Source organism: Sebastes umbrosus, chromosome 1 (assembly GCF_015220745.1).
Source record: "Sebastes umbrosus isolate fSebUmb1 chromosome 1, fSebUmb1.pri, whole genome shotgun sequence".
NCBI lineage: Eukaryota > Metazoa > Chordata > Actinopteri > Perciformes > Sebastidae > Sebastes > Sebastes umbrosus.
In genome coordinates this window covers 22,532,490-22,557,653 of record NC_051269.1, presented here as the reverse complement: position 1 = coordinate 22,557,653, position 25,164 = coordinate 22,532,490, and the positions used below count along the sequence as shown (strand labels likewise).

General features: G+C 39.4%; 1 protein-coding gene across 2 annotated transcripts in view; it reads left to right on the top strand.

The window, feature by feature from the left end:
- The window catches only part of LOC119491824 (DDB1- and CUL4-associated factor 1-like), a 31,347-nt gene extending 9,427 nt beyond the window's left edge, over positions 1-21,920 (top strand). The window contains exons 9-30 of one of the 2 annotated variants that reach the window (XM_037776064.1): positions 2,896-3,054; positions 3,373-3,552; positions 3,690-3,799; positions 4,763-4,862; positions 4,981-5,150; positions 6,906-7,030; positions 7,120-7,196; positions 8,108-8,272; positions 8,393-8,548; positions 9,373-10,041; positions 10,902-11,179; positions 11,311-11,509; positions 11,979-12,061; positions 12,185-12,269; positions 13,457-13,690; positions 14,092-14,185; positions 14,313-14,417; positions 14,601-14,674; positions 15,564-15,653; positions 16,305-16,457; positions 18,098-18,212; positions 19,652-21,920. In XM_037776064.1, coding sequence (XP_037631992.1) covers positions 2,896-3,054; positions 3,373-3,552; positions 3,690-3,799; positions 4,763-4,862; positions 4,981-5,150; positions 6,906-7,030; positions 7,120-7,196; positions 8,108-8,272; positions 8,393-8,548; positions 9,373-10,041; positions 10,902-11,179; positions 11,311-11,509; positions 11,979-12,061; positions 12,185-12,269; positions 13,457-13,690; positions 14,092-14,185; positions 14,313-14,417; positions 14,601-14,674; positions 15,564-15,653; positions 16,305-16,457; positions 18,098-18,212; positions 19,652-19,701 — 3,471 coding nt within the window. In that variant the 3' untranslated portion in view covers positions 19,702-21,920. Of the gene's footprint in view, positions 1-2,895; positions 3,055-3,372; positions 3,553-3,689; positions 3,800-4,762; positions 4,863-4,980; positions 5,151-6,905; positions 7,031-7,119; positions 7,197-8,107; positions 8,273-8,392; positions 8,549-9,372; positions 10,042-10,901; positions 11,180-11,310; positions 11,510-11,978; positions 12,062-12,184; positions 12,270-13,456; positions 13,691-14,091; positions 14,186-14,312; positions 14,418-14,600; positions 14,675-15,563; positions 15,654-16,304; positions 16,458-18,097; positions 18,213-19,633 lie in introns of both variants that reach the window. The other variant, XM_037776054.1, reaches the window with a different exon arrangement.
- The last annotated feature ends 3,244 nt before the right edge of the window (positions 21,921-25,164 follow it).

Genomic DNA, 25,164 nt, shown 5'->3' with positions numbered 1-25,164 from the left:
AAGTCATGTACTGTAGTTCATTTTTTTTTATCCATAGACTTGGATCCTTCCCGGGGCTCCCACCCCAAATGTCACTTCATCAGTGCTCTCAAATCTGACGCCTTGATATTCTTTCAGTACAACACTCAACATTATGCTTATAAAAGAAAGAGCCGAGTCAGTATATAGTTCTCTATCCATCTGTTCAGTCATCTTGCTATTTAATCCAGTCAAGTATATTTGTGTAACACATTTAATAAAAGTAAACTCTGTTCTTTAAAAGACGAAGAAAACTTCATTATGACATCATGTCACATAATGAAAATTCTGCCTTAAAGCATTTTTAATGTAATGTAAAATTTCTACGGCTGTCGAAGTTAACTCGATAATAATGCATTAACGCAAATGCATTTTAACGCCCCTAATTTTTTTTAAGGCATTAATGCAACTTGTGATTTTTAGGTTGTAGTGGGCTCAGTTTTAAAGCTAGAGTGAAGATACTGGTATCATAATAACCTAAGGAATCTATTCAACCATGTTATACTAGCTTGTCACAAAGGTTAAGGTTAAATAATGCTCCAAACTTAAACTCAATTTTAGCTAGGAAAATCTGGCATGGCCATTTTCAAAGGGGTCCCTTGACCTCTGACCTCAAGATATGTGAATGAAAATGGGTTTTATGGGTACCCACGAGTCTCCCCTTTACAGACATGCCCACTTTATGATAATCACATGCAGTTTGGGGCAAGTCATAGTCAAGTCAGCACACTGACACACTGACAGCTGTTGTTGTCTGTTGGGCTGCAGTTTGCCATGTTATGAGCCATCATTTGAGCATATTTTTTTATGCTAAATGCAGTACCTGTGAGGGTTTCTGGACAATATGTGTCATTGTTTTGTGTTAATTGATTTCCAGTAATAAATATATACATATATTTGCATAAAGCAAGCATATTGGCCCACTCCATTGTTGATGAGAATATTAAATACTTAACAAATCTCCATGTAAGGTACATTTTTAACAGATAAAATGTGCGATTAATTTGCAATTAATGGCGATTAAATATTTTAATCAATTCACAGCCCTCAAAATTTCTGATTGTGTTTGTTTACATCAATTAAGTTTCTAACAACAGCACTGAACTGGTCTAGATTATAGAAACACATGACATGCTGGATTTTTCCTTTACAAATCAACCTCTTCAATTATCTTTGTAAATACAGTATTTTACACAACTAGTGATTGGGCCTTTAACCAGCCAAACAATCGTGTATCTAGCTTGTCATTCAGCCTCCGGCCCCTCCCCACAGAGGGTCTGTGTGTGAAGGATAAGCTAAACCTTGGTGGGAGGGGCTGTGCTGAGCGCCATAAAGATTAATCTGACCAGCTTTACTCAGTGGTGTCTCATCTTTTACACCACAAAACTCTCCATTTCTTTGCCTAGTTTTTATGGGAGTTGGCAAAGAAATAGTATTTAGTCAAAAGTGTTTTATGTAAGCAGGATATCTGCAGGTCTTAAAGTTTTAAAAAGCACTGAATTCAGTTCCTTTTAAAGAGAAGAAGGTATGAGAAAATAGGATTACAGACATTTGAAACTTCATTCGAAAACCTCAATGGAAGCTTTGATTGTCTGTCGTCATACTTTATGATGTCATCACCCTAAAGAAAAATGGGGGAAAATGATTTTGTGTTATTGAGGTTATATAAATGTAATACATGGTGCTGTTAGATTGCTGCTAGACCGCCCCGTTAATACAGGTACGTGCCTCCCTTTGTGTGTAGCAAATGGGAGAGCAAACAGGTTTTTGACCGCAGTGAAAATGTTGTTTTTGAAAGGCTAAACACCAACAAATGTGGATATAAGCAGAATATTTTGTTAGATAAAAACATATATTTTTTAAATTATTACATCTATCTTTTTTTCAATAAATTTGGACTTTTGGATTTTTCAATGCTCTGGAATTATTGGAAAACAGGAGTCAGAAACAATCCTACGCAGCCACTACTAGAATCTAATTCTACAAATAGTATAATACTAATAATATTAGCGTAGCCCAGTGGTTCCCAAACTGAGGGGCGCTGAGTTATAAAAGAGGGTGCACGGCAAGGCTAAATATAAATGATGCATGTGTTATCTGCAACGGTGCAGAAATGCCGGGTTTAAACAAAATGAATAAACATGCAAAAGAAAAAAAAAAGCTGCGCAGCATTCAAATGTTGATTTAGAATTTGAATATCAACGTTATGAATGAAACTTCAAACTATTCGCTACAGCCCTAACTTAAATCAATAATTATTAATTGCTCAATCTATCCATCAATTTTCTGCTGCTTATCTGGGTCCATGGTAATTGATTATTATATTACAAGTAATTATTGTTTTATACAGCTGAGAAGTACTGACAAAAATGTGATATACTGTAAATACAAATGTCAATATGTTTATGTACTTACTAAGTTATTGTAGGCCTTATTACTAGTTTTCCGTTGCGTTTTACGTGGTATTAAAAAGGTGTTAAAAAGTCTTAAATTGAATTTGGCGAGCAGAATCTCTGGTAGGGGAAGCTTTATTTGGATAATGAATGGACGACACACGACATCGCAAATCAAGAGACCTTTTAGGATACTTGAGGACCTCAGACTCTAACAGTCCATGTAACAGCCAAACTGATCTCTTTATTTTGTAGATAAATAATAAAAGTCTTTGTTTTCCTTGTATAGAGACATGTTTTCTTTGACTTCGTATGGTACCTCAATGGGACCCGATTCATTGTATTATGTGTTACATCGCCTCTTTATCGATTCAGTGTTGTTAGTTTAAAATCAGATTTCTCATTAATGTGGATTATTCAAAACAAACAAATGTCTGTCATGAGCATTGGTGTGCTACAGAGTCAATCTCCTTTGTCTCTTCAGTATCTGGCCTCGCTGCTCCTCCACAAGAAGTTTGCAGCAGAGTTCATCACCCACGGAGGAGTGCAGAAACTTCTGGAGATCCCGCGGCCTTCTATGGCAGCGACTGGAGTTTCTCTCTGCTTGTACTACCTGGCATACAATCAAGATGCTATGGAGAGGGTACGGTTAACACACAGACGAGAGACGCACACATACACAACTGGTTTGAGTATTCGACCTTCAGACAAGGATGATTTTGCAAATCAAAGCTGCTGCTGTTTTCTTTAAGCGGTTAATTTAAGGGTAAAGCTTTAACTTTAAGTTAAGGTTAGAATGTCTGTTGCTGAAAGGATTAGTTAAGTAGTCGATCAACAGGCAAAATAGATTAATCACGGTTATCGTTCAGTCATTAATCAAGAAAACAAAACAACAAAAGGCTTTTATTGGGTTCATCTTCACAAATGTTAATGTATATTGGAATTTGTGTTTTTTTTTTAGGTGTGCACGCTCCCAGACGGCGTGCTATCAGACATGGTGTCCTACGCTCTGTGGCTGCTGGAGTCGTCCCACGCTTCAGGCGTCTGCCACGCCACCATGTTCTTCTCCATCTCTTTCTCCTTCCGAGCGGTGCTGCAGCTATTCGACCATCAGGATGGCCTGCGCAGGCTTGTCAACTTGGTAAGAGCTAAATCTTTCATCTCAGGTTGCCTTAATGCCTTAAATGTAGAGCAAGTTGCATTTTATGTATGAGTATATTATTGGTGAATTAATTGTGGTACCTCTTACAAAAGCCTTAATTGTAAACCTACTTGTAGGTCAGTACTTTGCAGATCCTTAACACAGGGAACGAGGTGTCCATAATGAGTGATGACCAGGTGTTCGCCAACCGACAGACAGCCAAACATACCTGCATGGCCCTGCGCAGGTACTATGATGGATTGATTGATTGATAGATGGGTAGAAATGTACAAGTGTACATAAGTCAATGGAAGGCGGTCTTGATACAAACATATGCATCCCAACTTAAGGTCAGCGTTCCAGTTTTCCTTCTTATTATTTAGTCGTAGGATAAAACATTTAGGAACGTAGTAGAGCTGTGAGTTGATAGAGATCTTAAATCGCATGATTGTCCATAGTTAATTGTGATTAATCGCCAATTAATCACACATTTGTTATCTGTTCAAAATGTACCTTAAAGGGACAAATATTGTCCAGAAACCCTCACAGGTACTGCATTTAGCATAAAAAAATATGCTCTAATAATAACATGGCAAACTCAAGCTCAAACTGCATGTGATTATCATAAACTGGGCATGTCTGTAAAGGGGAGACTCGTGGGTACCCATAGAACCCATTTTCATTCACATATCTTGAGGTCAGAGGTCAAGGGGACCCCTTTGAAAATGGCCATGCCAGTTTTTCCTCGCGCTAAAAATTTAGTGTAACTTTGAAATGTTATTTAACCTCCTTCCCGACAAGCTACTATGACACGGTTGGTACCAATGGATACCTTTTTTTTAGTTTCATATGATTCATGCAAGTTACGTTAATACGTTAAAGAAATTAGTGGCGTTAAACGAATTTGCGTTAACGCATTATTATGACGTTAACTTTGACAGCCCTGGTCTGTAGTTTTTATTTTCCAGTTAATTTCAGTGGATCAATTAGTTTTTTATTGACTTCATGCTGATGTTATAAAGGGGTTTAAGATCTCCCTTGATACAACGTGCAGACACACTGCAGTTGCTTCAAAGAACTCTGCCTCCTACAAAACTGCACCTACTCATTGCACCTGCAGCTGTAAACATTCTGAAGTGCCAGGTGTATTACAGGTGTATGACATAAGACTGTGACTGAGCATTAATTCATCATCGATGACTTTGTTCAGGTACTTTGAGGCTCACCTGGCAGTGAAGGCTGAACAGGTCAAACAGTCTCTGCACACATCAGACGAAGGTACCATTGTTCCCCAGCAGCCATTTTATAAGGTATTTGGTGTATTTATCATCATCCTGTTTGTACAGTTAACCATATAAAGAATACAGTGTGTTCATCTTCGTACACCCTATACTGTATATATGTGTGTGTGTCGCTCCCTGTTTCCAGGCATATACGTACACCAGAGAGCAGACTATTGAGATGATGGAGTTTCTCATCGAGTGTGGACCTCCTCAGCTCTACTGGGAACCAGTAGAGGTTTTCTACAAACTGTCCTGCGTTCCTTTAATGCTGCAGCTCATATCTGCAGCCTGTGACTGGAGGACTTACTATGGCAGGCAAGGTTGCACGCACAAGTATGCTGTCAGTAGTTGTAACAGTCAGGATTCGGTCACTTAAAGGGATAGTTTGGGTGTTTTGAAGTGGGGTTGTATGAGGTACTTATCTTGTCAGTATATTACCTACAGTAGATGATGGTCGGTACGCCCCCAGTTTGGAGAAACAGACAGGAGTTACCGCACGGAAACAAAGCAATGTACTGCTGTGGACGGGGGCAGCAGCAAAACGTGTTTTAGACGCATGAAAGAAATCAATATCCGTTTGAGTTTACGTTATATTTAGAATATTTTCGCAGCTTCACCTTGCCGTCAGACAGCTCTTTCCAAAGGGGAACTGAAGCTGTTATCGATACTCTCCTCAAAGCCACCAGACTCCTTTGACAAAAACAGTAATTTTACTTTGCAGAACACGGGGGTTGCTGGTCTACCGCGGTCTACCGTGATCGGTTAGATTGTTTGTGTTATCGTATGACTTTGTTTTTTTAAGGGATTAGTTCAGATTCACCACAGTCACACAATAACCCAATCTAACTAACCGAATGAAGCAGCAGTGGACCAGCAACCATCGTGTTCTGAGAGCTAAAATGAAAATGCATGGTAAAGCTGTGAAATATTCTAAATATAACATACACTTAAACTGATATTGATACTTTTAGGTGTCTAAAATCCGTTTTGCTGCTGCTTCTGTCCACAGCAGTACATTGCTGTGCTCCCGTGCTGGTACTCCTGTCTGTTTCTCTAAACTGAGGGCGTGCCGACCGCCATCTACTGTAGGTAATACACTGACTATGGAGAAGTACCTCATACAACCCCACTTCAAAACATCCAAACCATCCCTTTAAGGTTCATTTAATCTTTATTTATTCAGGCAGTCTCATTGAGATCAAGATATGTTTTCCAACAAAGACCTGAGAACAAGATACATTCACAAGAACACAATCAGCAAAACAGAAACAACACAACTGCACAATAAACAGGGATTAAAAACAGTTACAAGAATCATAAAAAAAAACATCAGATAATAAATCTTGAAAATCTCCGAGGGGAATGAAAGACTCTAGTTTGAGGGCAGTTTGCAGTTCATTCCATTTAATAGGTGCATAGTACCTTAAACCAGTTCTACCAACATTAGTGTGTACATGGGAGATATTTAAAGGACCAGTGTGTAACAATTAGGGGGATCTATTGGCAGAAATGGAATATAATATTAATATGTATGTTTTCTTTTGTGTATAATCCTATGAAAATAAGAATTGTGTATTTGTTAACTTAGAATGAGCCGTTCATGTCTACATAGGGAACGGGTCCTCTTCACAGAGTCCGCCATGTTTCTACAGTAGCACAGAACGACTTGGGCCGGAGTCAATAACCTTACACGCTCCCGTCGCCACCGCTCTCTCTCTCTCTCGCTTCACCCCTCACTTCCCATATACACACACACTCTACGCACTGGCTCCGCTCCAAATGGCCTATGCTATTCTTACAACAACTGCCTCTAGAGAGGGCCATTCGCGTTTTAGCATCAGCCACCGTAGCTCTCCAGTACGCTTGGCACACAGGAGAGGCTTCAGTCGGTTGCAATCTCAACCTCATGGCTAGATGCCGCCAGATCCTAAACACCGGACCTTTAAGGCAAGAAATGTTAGGAATGCTTCCGTTCACTTTATGTAAATCACGCAGCATTCACTTTTTCAAATGCAGAAAAAACGTTTTTCTTCAATATCCGTCTCCCTGTCTTTGTGTCTGTCTGTCCAGGAGTGACACAGTGCGTTATGCCTTGGACATCCTGGCCATCCTGATGGTGGTTCCCAAGGTCCAGTTGGTGCTGGCGGACACGGTAGAAGTTCACGATGAAACCAGGTCGGCTGTCTCCACTGTGGGTCAGTAGAACACTCAGTTCCCTCAGAGTTTCAGCCCTTAGGTCTTTTGTCTTGAATGTGCATCGATGTGTCTCTTATATCTGCTGCAGGTATGAGCATCATTCTGGGTGTCGTCGAGGGCGAGGTGTTTGTCAATGATGCTGAGATCCAGAAGTCTTCACTTCAAGTAAGCAGATGGCTTTAATCAGTGACTGATGCTGTTTGTTAGCCACACTAGCGACATAGCAATGTGGGTCGGTCTGTCCACCACTTTGGTCTAGGGCTGCAATTAACAATTATTTTCATTGTCGATTAATCTTTCGATTATTTTCTTGATCAATCGATTAGTGGTTTGGTCTATAAAATGTCAGAAAATGGTGAAAAATGTCGATCAGAGGCAAACTCAAGCCCAACAGGCAACAACAGCCTCAGTGTGCTAACTTGAAAATGGCCATGACAGTTTTTGTTTGGAGTTTGCAGTTTAAGTTTGGAGCGCTATTTAGCCTGTTTCATATGATACCAGTATCTTCACTCTAGCTTTAAAACTGAGCCCAATACAACCTAAAAAATTGCAAGTTGCGTTAAAGAAATAAGTGGCATTAAAACGAATTTATGTTAACACGTTATTATCGTGTTAACTTTGACAGCCCTACGTGTTTTGACAGATATTGGATGGATTGCCTTAACATTTTCTGCAGACATTCATGTTCCCCTCAGGATGGATTCATTTTGGGGATCCTCTGACTTTTCATCTAGCGCCACCATCAGGTCAACATTGCAATGTGTGCAATACTTGAGTTTATGACCATATATCTGCAGAACTAATGACATTCCCATCAGCCTCAGCTGCACATTGTGTTTACTGATAATTAACAAATGTTAGCATGCTAGTACACTAAACTAAGTTTGTGAAAATGTTAAAGATTATACCTGCTAAACATCATCATGTTAACGTTTAGCTCAAAGCACTGCTGTGCCTAAGTACAGCCTCTCAAGGCGATTTTCAGTTTGGTAACAGTCTAATTTAAATAATTTTTTTTTCTTTCTGCCAACCTTAACTCCATCCCAACTCCCATCTTCTCCTCTGTCCCACCCCAGGTGATAATAAACTGTGTGTGCGCTCCAGACCAGAGCCTGAACACTGTGGGTGCTTTTGCTGTCGCCCCCCTCAGGCCGACCCTCCACCCCCAGCAGCCGCCCGCTCCCCACAATAGAGTGCTGGCCCACATGTGGCAAATGGTGCAGAACAACAATGGTATAAAGGTAAGAACGAAAGGAGCTTTCATCTATCTTCTCCTCGAATGAAATATTAGAAAATAGGAAAAATGTCTTCAGTCCCCGGTGTCGTGGACCATCACACACTCCCCTATCTGTGTCTCCCAGGTGCTTCTGTCTCTGTTGACGGTCAAGATGCCCATCACAGATGCAGACCTGATCCGTGCTCTGGCCTGCAAGGCTCTGGTTGGACTCTCTCGCAGCTCAGCGATCAGACAGATCATCAGCAAACTGCCGCTCTTCACCAGCAGCCACATTCAACAGGTGAGGACAAGATCAGAAACACTTTGTGACAAAAATAACAAACACAAGTACGGAAGCTAAATGCAGAATATCGTGCTGCATGTTGAAGAATTGCAGCAAAGACAAAAGAACAAGTGGTGACCTTTTTACCAACGCTAGTACCATAGCTGTCAGTCGATCCACCACTTTGGACCAGACTGAAATACCTCTACAATTATCGGATGGATTGCCATGAAATTTAATACAGATATTCACGTTCATTCATTCATTCATTCATTCATTCATTATTTTAATTCGTTCATTCACTCACTCATGTTTATTTCTGATTTATGACTAGAAGAATTTCACACACCGTGCTGAGCAGCATCTCAAATTAATCTTTAGGTTCCCAGCTTTCAGATGATGTACACTACTTCTATGTGACATCTACTGTTGACCTGCTATCTCCCCCTAAACACCCGCTGTACCCCCCTAAAAAAGACAAAAACGGGTCTATTTTGGGTCTCATAGGGTTAATATGTATACATTCATTCTCACCAAATTTCATGAACTACTTCACTTACATGAATGGAAAAATCGGCCACACATCCATCACTGATTTAGTGTAGATCTGGCGCAGATAAAAATAAATATTTGATATTGTTAAATAAAAAACAAAAACTCATTTTGAGGATAATGTAATAATGGAAGAAGTTTGTGTTTGTCTGCTTTCTGGTTCATTCTCATATTTTATGAGCTGAAAGGTGGATGCTTCTCAGAAAGCAATAACTGTAACATAACAATAACACCTCACCATGAAGTAATCACCCACAAATACTCATGTGTTGTTCTTTTTACCTCCCTAGCTGATGAAGGAACCAGTGCTGCAGGACAAACGAAGCGAGCACGTCCGTTTCTGCCGATATGCCGCCGAGCTGACCGAGCGAGTGTCGGGCAAGCCTCTCCTCATGGGCACCGACGTCTCACTGGCTCGTCTGCAGAGGGCTAACGTGGTCGCCCAGTCACGGATCACCTTCTCTGAGAGGGAACTCTTCATGCTGATCAGAAACCACCTCGTGGCTAAAGGGCTCCACGACACGGCCAACACGCTCATTAAAGAGGCAAATTTGTCCTTAGGATCCCTCTGTCCGAACTCTTCATGCTGTGTCACACCTCCCCCCTGCTCCTCTTCCCCAATGATTCCCAGGACTTGCCGGTTAGCTGGCGGGATCGCAGCTCGCATTTCCGGCCATGTTGGAACTTCTCCTTTGTCCTCGGTTGCTGTAGCCTCCTCCTCCTCCTCCTCCACTACTCCCTCTTCCTCTCGTTCCCTCGTCATTCCTCACCCCTTATGCTCCGCTTCGTCTAACTGCACTCAGCCTCCTCCTCCTGCTCCTCATCCTGCATCTCACGGGCAGAGCACACATCTGGTTGGCCGGATTTTGTTCACACGGGAACGCCCGGTGGCCCATTGCAACTCAGGAAAAAAACTTCGCTCACTGAAACAGAAGTCTGACCACGGTGCTTTCATACAGGTCAGTGATGCACTTTGTTGTTTTTTTTTTTTTTAAGTATTTATTTATTAATTAAAGCTGGAACAGTTAATTGATTAGTGGATTGACACAATATTAATCAACAACAATTTTTTTAATCACTCAATCATTTATCAAGCAAAAATGCTACACTTACTCTAGTTCCAGTTTCTCCTGCTTTTCTCTGTTTTATATCATAGTACATTTTGGACTGTTAAAAGTTATATATGATAATAACTTAAGCGTAAGTCACCTTTGGCTTTGAGAACTTGTGTTGGTCTTTTTACACAATTTATTCCTAATTTTATCCAAGTCCTGTGATACTGAATATCTGCCAATAATGAGTTTGATCCCAGCTTTAGAAGAGGAGACTCGTAGGTACCCATAGAACCCATTTTCATTTATATATCTTGAGGTCAGAGGTCAAGGGACCCCTTTGAAAATGGTCATGCCAGTTTTTCCTTGCCAAAATATAGCGCAAGTTTGGAGCGTTATTTAACCTCCTTCCTAACAAGCTAGTATGACATGGTTGGTACCAATGGATTGTATAGGTTTACTTGTTTCATATGATGAAAATTACAAGTTGTGTTAATGCATTAAAGAAATAAGTGGCGTTAAAACGAAATCTTTCTGAAAAACTGAAACTAAACTAAAAATTAGCAACCACACTCCGAAAACTAACTAAAACTAAACTAAAATGAAATTGAAACGTCAAAACTAACATACCTGCAAACACAACAATCACAGGATTGTAAATGGGTCTGGCCAAGCCAATACTGATCCATACTAAAAGTCTAGATGTAGGGACATGGGTAGTTTGTCTCGGACTCAGGATCATCTTGACCATTTTCTCCCTTGATCAGACTCCAGCCATGAAGAAGCAGCTGGAGCGCCACCTTCCTTCCCCTCCAACCCTCGACAGCATCATCACCGAGTACCTGAGGGAACAACACGCCCGCTGCCCCAACCCTGTCACCACCTGCCCCCCCTTTTCCCTTTTCACCCCCCACCGCTGCCCCGAGCCCAAGCAGAGGCGACAGGCATCGCCCAACTTCACCGCTCGCCTGGGGAGCAGAGTGCTGTACCCAAAATATGGAGGTGTGGACAGAGGGTGTCTGGATAGACATCTGATATTCAGCAGGTAATGAACACAATCCAGGAGTGCATACAGGTACTGTACCTGCATTGTACTATGAGTCTGAGTCTTTTATAATGTCTCTACTGGTCTTTTGTGTCTCCCTCCCCTTGCCTTTTTTTTAAATCTCTCTTTAGGTTTCGTCCGATGTCAGTTTTCCACGAGGGCGACGGAGACGAGAGCGGTTTCACCTGTTGTGCCTTTTCAGCCCGCGAGCGTTTCCTGATGCTGGGAACCTGTTCTGGTCACCTCAAATTCTACAATGTCTTCTCTGGGGAAGAGGAGGCCAACTACACCTGCCACTCATCGGCCATCACAAACCTTGAACCTTCCAGGGTATGTTCATATTTCAAAACACTGGCTGTCATGTTGGTTGACAGGCTGGGAGGAAGTTTAGTAATGTAGTTAAAGTTATGTCATTCCAAGATTCTCTTGAGGTTCTGTAAAAATATTACTGCTGTCAATCGTTAAAAATATTTAATCGTGATTAATCGCATGATTGTCATGATCACATATTTTGTATCTGTTTAAAATGTAAATTAAAGGGAGATTTGTCAAGTTTGTAATACTCTTATCAACATGGGAGTGGGCAAATATGCTGCTTTATGGAAATTATTTGTGTATATTTATTATTGGAAATCAATTAACAACTCAAAACAACAACAAATATTGTCCAGAAAAGCTCAGAGGTAAAGTAAATTAGTGGCGTTAAAACAAATTTGCCTTAGACAGCCCTAAAAATGATATAATTTAAATGAAAAGAAAGATGCATATTAAACCTTGTATGTATTTGTGTGTTTCTCAGGATGGGAAATTGCTACTCACCTCTGCTTCTTGGAGTGTCCCCTTATCTGCTCTCTGGAGTATGGATGGTGTCTTCAGCTTGAAGTAAACCGATCACAAACACACACTCACAGTTTTAACTTTACTCACCACCATAGAGTCCATCGTTCCTCATGGTGTATGGACTGTGGTGTTTGATGTTGCTGAAGTGTTTGCTTTCTGTCCCAGGAACTCATTTGTAAACGACCACTACGTCGAGTTCAGTAAACACTCTCAGGACAGAGTCATCGGCACCGAGGACCAAGTCGCACACGTAAGTTACCCAAAATACTCTGTCATGACTCAATGCTGCTGCCTTTTTTCTTCAGTTTGCTGCACTCTAGCATCATATTCTTCCATGTTAGTAACCAGTGAATATACTCTCCTCTCATCTCTTCCCCTATTTCAATTTAGCTAATTTCCTAATGCATGGCATCCAAGCAAATCAGACAATATTGACCTTAAAGTCCCACTCAACATTATGTTCCTCTCTCTTTTAAAGCTGGAGTAGGCAGATTGGATCGAATATGATTAAAAAAAAAAAAAGTTATTTTTATAAAACGTTCACTATATCCTGACAGTAGTGCATGAGACAGGTAATCTGAAAAAAATCATGTGCCTCTTTGTCCTCCGGTGCTCCTAACGGCATCTGCAAGATTTCACAGACCAGAGGAAAATAACCAATCAGAGTCTTGCCTTGCCGTCTCTGAGCAGCTGTCAATCACTCACAAACTCCGAAACTGACGGTCAAACAAACGGTCAAACTAGGCAGCGCTGATCAAATATGAATCAATATTCTGTTACTGTAACGCCTATTTCTCGCCTCAAATGCTTTCAGAAACATCTTGTAGTGAACTGTTTAGCTACGAAATGAGACAGTTTGTGACCCGGCCGCCATGTTGACATCAGTTGAGAAAATACCAAACACTGCCCACCAGCCAGAGCAAACTTTCTCATTTTACAGCTAAACAGTTTCACGTTAAAAATCAGTGTTTCTCTGACGCTGTTCAGATGCAGGACGTCCCGGAGGGGCTGCGAGGGAACTGCTTCTAACGTTTGCTCAGCTTGTTTCTCTGATAATTTAAGATCCAGATGTCCGATGACAAAAATCCTTCATCCAGTTAAAATGTATAGTTACTAAAAAGTGTATCGTAAAAATGTGGCTTAAAACTGGATAAAAAGTCAATTTATGACAGCCTCTGGCAGACAACTACAACGCTGACGCATAAGGGGATATGACGCCATTGACAGGCGACCAAATTAAACCGTTAACTTGGGTAAAATTACAGATTTCTCTAGGTTTAAAAATTGTTGGAAACATTTGGGATAATGTAAGTAGACAACTCAACAAAATATCTAACATCGTCTAGTCGTTTTTAGACATTTCAATGCGGAAAAGTTATACCGTTAAATATATATATTTTTTCATATTTCCATATCATTTGTATTGTTATGCTGCAGATTTACGATATCCAGACGGGTCAGAAGACTCTGACCTTGAACGACCCCGCCCTGGCCAATAATTACAAGAGGAACTGTGCCACCTTCAACCCCACTGACGACCTGGTGCTAAATGACGGAGTGCTGTGGGACGTGAGGGCGTCACAGGCCATCCATAAGTTTGACAAGTTCAACATGAACATCAGCGGCGTCTTCCATCCGAACGGCCTGGAGGTCATCATCAACACTGAGGTGGTATCCTCTGATCCTGGTGGTTTTTAGGCCCCACTGTACGATCTTATTGTGATTTTAAACATTTTACAAAATGCTTCTGTTTTTGTCAAAGAGGTCTGGTGGCTTTGAGGAGAGCAGAGATAACGGCTTCAGTTCCCTGTCAGAAAGGGCTGTCTGATCTGTCAATCTACTGTAGGTAATACATTAACCATGGATAAGTACCTCATGCAAACCCACTTGAAAAAATCCAAACTATCCCTTCAGCAACAACACTTCCAATAGAGTGGGTCAGATGATTTAATCAAAGTCTTTTACATGTTGTAAGTTAAACAGTTAGCAATCACAAAGAGATGCAGGGAGCATGGCCAGTCAGTTTGTATCTGTACCGTTCTGTAGTTGTCCGCCTTGACAGCAGGTTTCAGTGGGACCTGAGGACCTTCCACCTCCTGCATACCGTCCCTGCCCTGGACCAGTGCAGACTGGTCTTCAACAGCAACGCCACCATCATGTATGGAGGTATGTTGGTGTGGAACGGAGAACAACATACTGTTTGAGCAGCATGTGTGTCTCACTTATTATTGACATACTGACATTACTGACTGTCATTGTCTACTCCCCCTCCCACACACACATGTACATACAGCAATGCTGCAGGCCGATGATGAGGATGACGCTATGGACCAGCAGATGAAGAGTCCCTTCGGTTCATCCTTCAGAACCTTCGATGCTACGGACTACAAGCCCATTAGTAGGCTGCACTTCCTGTTTATTGCAGACTTGAATCTCATTGGTCAACTACAGTAGATCTCATTATCACACAGCAGATTTGTTTCTTCTGTTTTTCCGTACCAGTTACTCGTAGGACGGTAACTATTTATTTCACCTTGATTTTAGTTTATAACTCAGAACTTGTTTTTGTTTTGTTTTTCAGCCACAGTGGACGTAAAGAGGAACATCTTTGACCTGTGCACCGACACCAAAGACTGCTACCTGGCTGTCATTGAGGTACTTTGCTTGACTTTTAACCTCAAACTCACCTGTGTTCATGTTGGAAGTAACACCTGAACAGTGGGCATGTTCTCATGCCATCATGGAGTCTAGCGGACAACACAAGCACAGATTATAAAAACCAGTTCTGAAAAACAGAGATACTGTATCTGATGAAGGTTGTTATGGTTTTTCTCATTAGTAAAAGTGAACTGAACTCTTTGGCTCCAATCTCAACTTCAAGACTAAATTCTTCAATTAAATATTAAAAAAAAGATAATTAGTCAAGAATAGAGGACCTCCAATATGACCATTGTTGAACGATGTTGTGTCTCCAGACCTGGAGTTATTTGTGTTCTCTTAAGTATAGGGCTGTAACAAATGTTTTACAGAATGTGGTTTTCAAATAAAGCTTTGAATGTCTGTCGTCATATTTTATGACGTCATCACATTTTTTTGTTTCTGTGGTTATATATATGTAATTTATGGTGCTGCTGTTAGATTGCTGCTAGATCGCCGTGTTAATACAGGAGCATGCCTTCCTTTGTGTGCGACAAGCAAGAGAGCAAACAGTTTTCCAGCCGCAGTGAAAATTTTGTTTTTGAAATGCTAAACGCCAACAAATATGGATTGAAGCAGAATATTTCACGAGATAAAAACATGTTGTGAATTTTAGAAATGATTACATCGACCTTTTTTAATTAGTTAATATTTTTTAATTCATTCATTCATTTTCTGTTGATAAACTGATCAATTAGTTGACTAATTGTTTTCATGAAAACAAATCAGTTTTACCAAATTTCTTTGTTTTGTTTCTTTAGTCTAGTTTTAATTTAATAGAAAAACATGTGAAACCACAGATACACCAACATTGTTTGTATATGTCTTTTTACACATTGACCCGTAGAACCAGGACACAGTGAGCTTGGACACGGTGTGTCGTCTGTACGAGGTTGGACGACAGAAACTGGCAGAAGAGGGAGACGATGATGATCAGGTGAGATGGAACAGAGTATGATGTTGGTGTGTTTGTTGGGTAGGTACTTGTCTCAGAGGAGGGAGTTTATTTTTTAACAGTTTGGAGGATAACAATTCAACGCTTGCAATGTCTTGTTTGTATGTATGCCTGTGTATAATAGATTATATTCAACTTTTTTTTCAATGCAGAGAGTGCAACGAAATGCAGTTTAGCATCTAACTCTGTCATGGACAGGAAACGTTATCATATTGTGGTGATGTGCGGTCAAGTCAGCCGTCACTCTCATCTCTGTGGTCAAATTGGCCGACGCTGCAACTGTAGAGCACCCATATACTGACATTTATGTTAAAAGCATTCAAACGACCCCGATGGCGCTGACCATGGATGTATAAATAGAACGAAGCTAACGGTAAAAGTTAGCGATGGACTTGGCGAAGTTAGAGGAAGTACACACATCTGACTGCGTCCGGTTTGCGTCAGGATGCTTATAGGTGCAGTACTGTCTGTGCCCCTTGCATTAGTGTTACTACTGAAATCAAAGTCAAGTCAATCATCCCATTGTGGAGAAAATGAATGTGGCTCATCAATCTTTTCTTGTGATACCTGAGAGTCAGATTAATGAGGACTCAGCAGTGTTTTGTCTTTAATGCATGTTGTGTCATCTTCCAGGATGAGGACCAGGACGATGATGATTCCTCAGACTCAGATGATGATGACGATGATGACGATGATGATATGGACACAGATCCGCTCTTAGAGGAACTGGCCAATAACGACGACCCGGAAAATGAAAGCGGACAAAACACTCCCACGGAAGAAGAGGTAACGGATCTCACAAACCAGAGCTGAAGTCTGATTACATCACAGTCATATTTCTGTTTATCTCCACCTGGTTTACATATCATTTCTCCACAATACTACAATCCTTAAAATAGTTATAAAATATAAATCAGATCTTGGGCATGTTTGCTTGTGATGTGGATGTCTGCTTACTTATTAAAAATGGAAATGGAAAGATGACAGTAAAAGCCTTTATTATACACAGGGTTCAACTTCAAGGCTTTTTTTCACATGCCCAACCAGAAATCTACTTGCCCAAAGTAAATTTTGACTTTCCTACATACAAATTGTTTTATTTTATTTGCAGTTATCAATAAACTCTTAGCTGCCATGCAAGCAAAATGCTGTCAACTCTTATGTACTTGACGTGCCTTTTGAAAAACGACCCAGTTTTATCCGCCTTGCTCTCCAACTTGCTGCAAACTGCACAATGCAAGTTGGAGTTTTGCCCACATCCTGTGATGCCACCGAAACTAAACTCCTGTTTCCAGGATAATTGAAATGCTCGCTTGCGCTTCAGCTCATAAACTTTGGCTGTATTCGAAACTTCATACTATACTAGCAGTATGTAATGATTTAACCAAAATGTAGTAAACAAAAGCAAAATCTCCAGTATGCATCGGACCAGTCTACCTTGCCTACTGTATCCCACAATGCAAAGCACTGGACAGGCTACAGAGCAGCAGGCAGTGGCGAAGGAATTTGAATACATTTTGTCGATGATCCTGTTTGTCTTACTTCACCATGAGCTGTTAGAATACATAGCTTAAGAGGTGGTGGAGCTAAACCATGCAGTATCTTAAGAAGTAAACAAACATGGGTCATAAACAAAAAAATATTCAAAGCTCAGGAAGTTGTATTTTTCGATTATATTGCGATGATGGAATGAGTTTGGTGCTTTAAGAGCTTGTTTAAAGGCTGAAGCCTGGCCTAGCATACTTCAAAATAAATCGATTTAGAAGTTTCATACTACATACTACTGAGGAATGCAGTTCGTCAGTATGCAGTACGTACTGCATTCCTCAGTAGTATGTATAGTAGTAGGTGGTTTCAAATACAGCCTTAAAGGGTTAAAGTTGTAGGACGAAAACATGGACAACACCTGGACCGGACAATGCTGTGGTAGCAACCTGTCAATCACAAGGTAGCCATGTCCTAAAGCATACCCTGCTTTATGGTCTATTTGACTCTAAATGGGACCATAATTTACTAAATGAACATCTTTCTCTTATTGAAGAAGACTTGAAACTAGCGAAACTCATGTTTACAATGTTTACTGAGGAAATAAATCAAGTGGGGAGTAGGCTCATTTTCTCATAGACTTCTATACAATCAGATTTCTTTTTGAAACCAAAGGAGTCGCCCCCTGCTGGCTATTAGAAAGAATGCAAGTTTAAGGCACAACTGTAACTCTCAACAGAGGCGAGATGGTTCTCTCCTTAGCTCCATCATCAGCTCCGGAAGAAATGATGTGTTTAATTATTTTTTACCACTTGCTAGATTTACTAGCTTTACTCTGGCTTATTGTTGAGCCCTGATACATGCAGTACCTTGTCCAGATGTTTCTTGTAGTGTATCAGGTTTTTGCTGCGTTATTTTTTTTTCTTTACTCCTCCCCTCAGATTGCAGATCTTCTCGGCAGCAACAGCGATGATGCAAACACTGAAGATGACTCAGCAGACACAGACCATTCATACAGAAGTGATGGTGGAACTGACTCATCTGGCAACCCACATAGTAAGTTAACAGTTGGTTCATCAGCTTAACTTGTAAATATTCTGAAAACTGTTGGTTCAGTGATCGTCTGAGGGCATTTTACACACCTGGAGATCAGTTAGTTTAGTTAGATGTTAGATAGATTGGGGTCTTTGAGTCCTGCTCTGTTTCGTCTTCACACAAACGAGGACTAAACATGAAGTCATGTGGACTGACAGGCCGGTTGCACCACAGCTCAGTGGACATTTTTCACACCAGCCCAAACAAATCGTACTGAATGGGCAAACACACCAGAGTTAATTGTTAATTTGAATTGAAGTAAAATTGTATATATTAATTGATCGGGTGGAGGCCTGAGGGTAGGGTTGTGTGATCGGCAGCTCTTTTGATAATTGATTATTTGTGTCAGGCATTTTTTCAGGCAAAAAATGTGAAACATTTGATAGTTCCAGCTTTTCAGGCACGAGGATTTGCTGCTTTTCTTTGTCATATATATGAGAGTAAATGAAATATCTTTAGGTTTTGGACTGTTGGTCAGACAAATTAAGCAATTTGAAGATGCCACTTCGAGCTCTGGGAAGTCGTGATGGACGATTTTCTCTACTTTTTAATATTTCATAGACTAAACGATTAATAGAAAGAATAAGAATAAGTCATCTTTAGTTGCTAGTGTCCCTAAATCAAACCAAACAAGTATCTACTTACTAGGGCTGTCGATCGATTAAAATATTTAATTGTAATTAATCAAATGATTGTCTATAGTTATCGTGATTAATCACAAATTAATCACGCATTTTTTATCTTTTCAAAATGTACCTTAAAGGGAGATTTGTCAAGTATTTAATACTCCTATTAACATGGGAGTGAACAAATATGCTTGTTTTATGCAAATGTATGTATATATTTATTATTGGAAATCAATTAACACAAAACAATGACAAATATTGTCCAGAAATATGTGCTGACTTGACTATGATTTGCCCCAAACTGCATATAATTATCATAAAGTGGGCATGTCTGTAAAGGGGAGACTCGTGGGTACCCATAGAACCCATTTTCATTCACATATCTTGAGGTCAGAGGTCAAGGGAAATGGCCATGCCAGTTTTTTCTCGCCAAAATTTAGTGCAAATTTGTAGCATTATTTAACCTCCTTCCCGACAAGCTAGTATGACATGGTTGGTACCAATGGATTCCTTAGGTTTTTTAGTTTCTTATGATGTCAATATCTTGTCTAGCTTTTAAACTGAGCCCACTACTTCCTAGAAATCATAAGTTGCGTTCATTTATACACCTATGTAGCATTTTTCCTTCATTTCTAGTTCATTGTGGGAAATTAGTATTTCTTATGTAATTCACAGTAAAAGTAGTTCAAAATACAGTTTTATTACACACAGTATAAGTGCATATGTTGTGTTATGATATGTGTCCTAATGCTGCAGTGTACTCCGAACCATCAGATGATGAAATTGAGATCCTCCGGGCCCTCAGCGAAAGATGGTTCTCCTGACCTGGGAGAAGACGCTCCTCTGCTCACAACATGAACCTCAACAAGGACTTTGTTTTCCCCCCTTTTTAAGCCGTCAGTTCTCATTCAAACAGGCAAGTTGACTGTGATTACACTGATATGCACATCAATGTCCTGGAGGACAACAGAAAAGTCTGTGATATTTTCTCTATATATTCTATATAAGTTTTAGAGAGACGACAGTGATGATGAATAAATATTTCCCAATGCTCGTGGGGCTCAGATGAAAACACTGACTTTTCATTTGACCTGGCTCTCTGCTTGGTTTCAGTAGGAGAAAGTGTTTTATGATATTTCACCTGGCTCTCTGCCTCTGATGTTGCTCTGTTCCAAATGAGATGCTTTTTCAAACTTTTTTTCACCTCACTATTGAGCTCACAGTTGCGTTCACTGACCTACCAAACCACCAAGGAACAAAAAAACTTATGTCGAGGAAAGTTTATAGTTTTCAAGTTTAATCTAAAATTCACAAAACTTAGAGCCATAAATTTAAATGGAATTGTGTTTCATCCACTGGCCACACTTTCTGGTAAAACATAATCTCCTCACTTCCATAGGGAATGGTTTGACTGGGTGCTGAAGGTACAGTCAACGTATTTCCACAGTGCAGCAGTCTTCAATACATGTTGATGTTTTTGTTCATAGCTAAAAGCCAAATATTCACATAAAGGCAGAGCCACATGCTCATTTAGCTTTCCTTCATTTTACAGCAATAACAACTGCACATTTTGGTTCCTCAAATACAGCTAACACTCAAGGAAAATATAAAGTCCCAAGAATGTTACTTAAAGATTTAAAGATATGATGAACTAACACTGTCTGGCCTCGGATCTGGTGGATTCCTTCACGCTGTTGGATCACAGAGGCTACCTGGAAACTAAGAAATGTTTCCTTGCACATAGTAACAATACCAACTTCTGTGTTCTTCTTGTAAAGAATCAAAGTCCCACCTCTTCAACAAGTAATATCCACAGTGTCTGTGGGCTTGAAACCAGCAGATTATGTTAACCCAAACATCCAAAGCAGATTTCTGCAGAAAGGCACTGGTGCATGGGTCACTATGAGCCACTTTTACCATTAATATTGTATATCATTTCCCCACAAAATTCAACAAACAAAAATACGTTTATATGAGGATTATCTAGATGTGGCAGAGTCATATAATCTTGTTTTATTTAAGTTGTTTTAACAGTTTTTTTGTTTAATTTAATTTATTTTAGCTCATCTTAATAGGGGTGGATAGCTTTTACGTGTTGGGAGAAATTAGGGATGCACCGATACCGGATTGGATATCGGGCTGATACTGACTCAAATAGTTGGATCGAGTATCGGTGACAATGGGGCCGATCTATTCAATTAAATTTTATGTTTATATACTACATACATTATATACTGGAATTTTAATTCCTGTTTAAGTTTTGACCAATTTGTTGCTGCAATAAAAAGCTTTACACTTGAGTTGTAATTCTTGTTAACTTTGAAGATATTTAACCTAATTGCTGGTGTACAATTTATTATTTTAATAATAAATAACAATTCAGTAAATTTATATCTATGTATGTATTTGTTACATTTTGTTTTACAAAGTTAGGAAAGCAATGTTTAAGTCTTAAGTGTAAGCCAGATGTTGCTTTACACATAAAATAATGATCCCAGTCACTTCCACACAGTGAGGCATACAGCAGCTTATTAATTAAAGACTGGTATCGGATCGGTACCCAAATTCCAGGTATCGCTATCGGGACTGAAAAAGTCGGACCGGTGCATCCCTCTGAGAAATGTTCTTTTGTTATTGATTCATGCTTTTAGCCCTGATCCTTCAGGCAGTCCATTGTTTGGTAAAGTAGCAGCACTAAGCAGATGCCTCATTCAATTATTGGTGCGCTTTTGATAAAATGCATTTAAAGTCTCAGTTATCTGAGGACAGAGAACCTGCAGAGCTCTCAGTAAGTTACTGTGACAACAGTGTGGCAACAGCAAGATGATTTTTTGGGAAAATACCAGTGTCATACGTGAGCTATGGCTGTTGGTTAAAGGTTTGTAGCAGCTGATAAAGAATCTCTCTCTAAATGGGATAAAAAAAATACAGTAAAACATGTAATACATTATATTACATTATGCAGTGGTTGTTACTTCTAATGTTTTTTTTTCATATGTGACATTATCCGGCAATTATTTCATTATCAGCTGCTACAAGGTTTCAAACAAGAGGCCGGGAAGATATATTTTGTATTGGAACAATTTCTATTTTGCAGTGAGCTTTCCTCATCACTGAACAGTCGACCTTTGACCCTTACTGTGTGTCATCATTACGGGTTGACAACACAACCAGTATTCAGCAGTTTTTGACTCTTTGAGCCCACAAAAGGATGTTAGCTCTGTATGAGACGTGTTGGAAACTTTAAGACCAACATAACGCTGTTTTAACTATTTTGAAACTGCGTCAAACAATCTGCAAAAGATTTCACAAAGCTGAGGAGCCTGGAGCCGTTTGGAGTGTTTTGATTTATTTATTCTTTTGTTAATGGTGGTTCTGGTGGTAGACCAGACCTTTAAGGTCAGCGAAAGCGCTGCAGACGGCAGCCTGTTGGTAGACCAGACCTTAACGGGCTGCCGTCTGCAGCGCTTTCGCCTAAAACTGGACCAATTTCACAAATTGTTGTCCTCATTAGTCAGTTCGACACAAAAAACATGGGGAAATGGGGTTGAAAAATACCTAAATTAGCCTTTAAGTCAGAGTTTAAGAAATACAACTTTGTCATCAAAATGATCCCAGAGTTTGGCTGTGAATGGAAGTTTTTATGCACATAATGTTGTGTCCGCCATTTACAACCTAAAGTCACGCTTAATAGTGAAAGGTAATAATACATTTTTGAAAATCGGTATTTCATGCCACAGCAACTTTTCAGAGCCATGTGATCTACAGTTTTATAATAGATTGTATTGTTTATAAATCTGTTTAAATTGTTGTAAATGGTTAACGGGATTATCAATTCAGTTAATAAGTTCTACTTTATTAATAAAAGATCCTTCTCCCTTCTTGTAACTCTTGCCTCGTCTGATAATAGTGATACTTGAGTGACAGTTTAAGCCTGTAAGAGCCAATCTGTTGTATTTTACATGAAGATGAAGCTACTGCATGTGTGACACGGTCACCGTTACAGGACTTTTGACTTCATTTTATTACATTAAGAGCGTGTTGTTGTTTGAGGCCACATTTTGGTAAATGTTGACCATCTGATGAAGTCTTCAACCGCTCACAACAGCAGGTAATTAATCACAATGTAAGAAACTTCATTTCTATTCCACAAAGTCACAATTCTCAGTGAATGAATGCATACATTTTCAACTGTGCACTATGCCAGCCAATCGGCAACAGTGGTTGGTTCTCGTGCCCAGGACAGGGGAAAAGGTGCTTATAGACTTCAGTGTATATTGTATAATTCTTTCAACAGCTTTTATACTGATTATACTGCTCCATTATCTACTGTATACTATAAACTTATTGTGGTGTTTAATGTTGTCACCATCACTGAGGTGTTGATTCTTTCATTATTTGTGAGCACAATGCCTAAAATACCAAGATGTCGACTAAAACAAACAGCAGCGCTGTGTAAAGATAATAGATCTATTACAAAATATGTTGACAGTACATCTACAAATACAGACGGAGAAATTCAGGTGATTATGAACACAAAAATGGACATACTCTGTACATCCTGAACTGCTGTCTTGATTCTCTAACACCAAACAGTCTGGTTTTTAAGTCCTTTCGCTGTATTTGTTCTTAATGCAGGGACAGCCCGTTCTCTCTTTAACAATCTCAGCACACATACTTTTTTCTTATCTTGTTTGTGTGTAGGCGAGTGAAGATGAAAGTTTTCTTTTTGTTAATACTGAGAGTTTAGAAGCTTCTCTCCTGTATGATGATGACTGGCCTTTAAGTCTGTCTATGTTGTGTCCAAATGTCTCAGTTATTCTTTGGAAAGGTCCCTCACTCTCAGTCTCTTCTTCTCCCCCTCCTGCTGTTTCATCCTCTTTTCTGTTTCATTTCTCCTTCCAGCCTGTCGTCACGTCACTGCCTTCCTCCTGTTTTTCCACAGCTAGCTGGCCGCGACTGGACCAGAATACTAAGGTTTTTGTGTTTAACTTGGTGGTAATATGATGAGACAGAGACAACACTTTTAAAGGCTAGTGAACCAATTTGATGGTAGGTCAATAAATCATTAAACATGATAGTTTTGTATTCTATGAAGCAGACATACTTACAACAGAAATACTTACAGGAGATAAAGTAGGAACTGGTTAGATATTTCATTTAATTCTGCTGTTGACTGGCTGCTGCTTTGCACACTAACGTCGTAAATCCAAACCTACATGGAATGCAGCCATTAGACTAGTTATGTTATAAAATTCACTTTCATTATTGTGCTCATGTTCATGTACACAGGTACATTAGACAAGAAAAAAAAAAGTATAATGCCAGAGTTTGGGTTATATGCATCATATAATAATTGTTTAATAACTTAAAGGTCTTAATAGCTTTTTTGTTTTTCAACGTTAGATAAGGTGGTGCTATATTGTTTAAATTCAGCTTAGTTCCTGACCATTTTTTCTTATGAATAGGCTATGGAATTTTCCAAGAAGTAATACAAAGTACCCTAATCTGAATCTAAAAAATATATAAATAAAGTTGTATAATATACAACATGTTATTTTCAATCTTATCCTGACTAAAATATAGCATATGGCTACAACAAACATATTTATTTCAACATTCATGTTAAGTTTCTTTTTCAGAAAGTTGGCTTCATCAATCCAGAACATTCTTCAAAAATGAGTGATATTAATAATTATGTAATTAATAACTTTAATTAATGGTGCCTGTGTTGTGCCCTGAATAGGGGAATATTTGTAGTGAAACTCGTGACACGATGTCTACTCTCTGACAGTCTCATGAGAATCTTTAATTCACTTAAACAATATTAACAGTGACATAAATTCTTTTAATTTATAATGCTTTGCATTTCTGTGCATTTTTCGTTTTCACACTAGGTCAAATTAACTATCATTTTCTTCAATTACTTAACATTTCTTTAGATAAACAAACAAATTCACAAATTCACATTTGTCCCTTTCTATCAAACAGGATAAATATTACTGCAAACAAGTCAATAAATCAATAAACATTAAATATCTAAGCAAAAATAATTAAACAAAAATATCCCATAAGAAATAAATTACTCTAAATTTCCTCTGTCAATTTCTTGTCTTAAACAATCACTTTATAATTAACACACAAATGCATCCTCTTTAAGTTTAAACACACATATACACTTCACTGGCTCATACTATGTCCTCACACACACACACGCGATGAGTCGCGCGGCACTGCCATCGTGTGGCGCTATTAAAGCGGCAGATCAAACAGAGCTAACTAGCGCG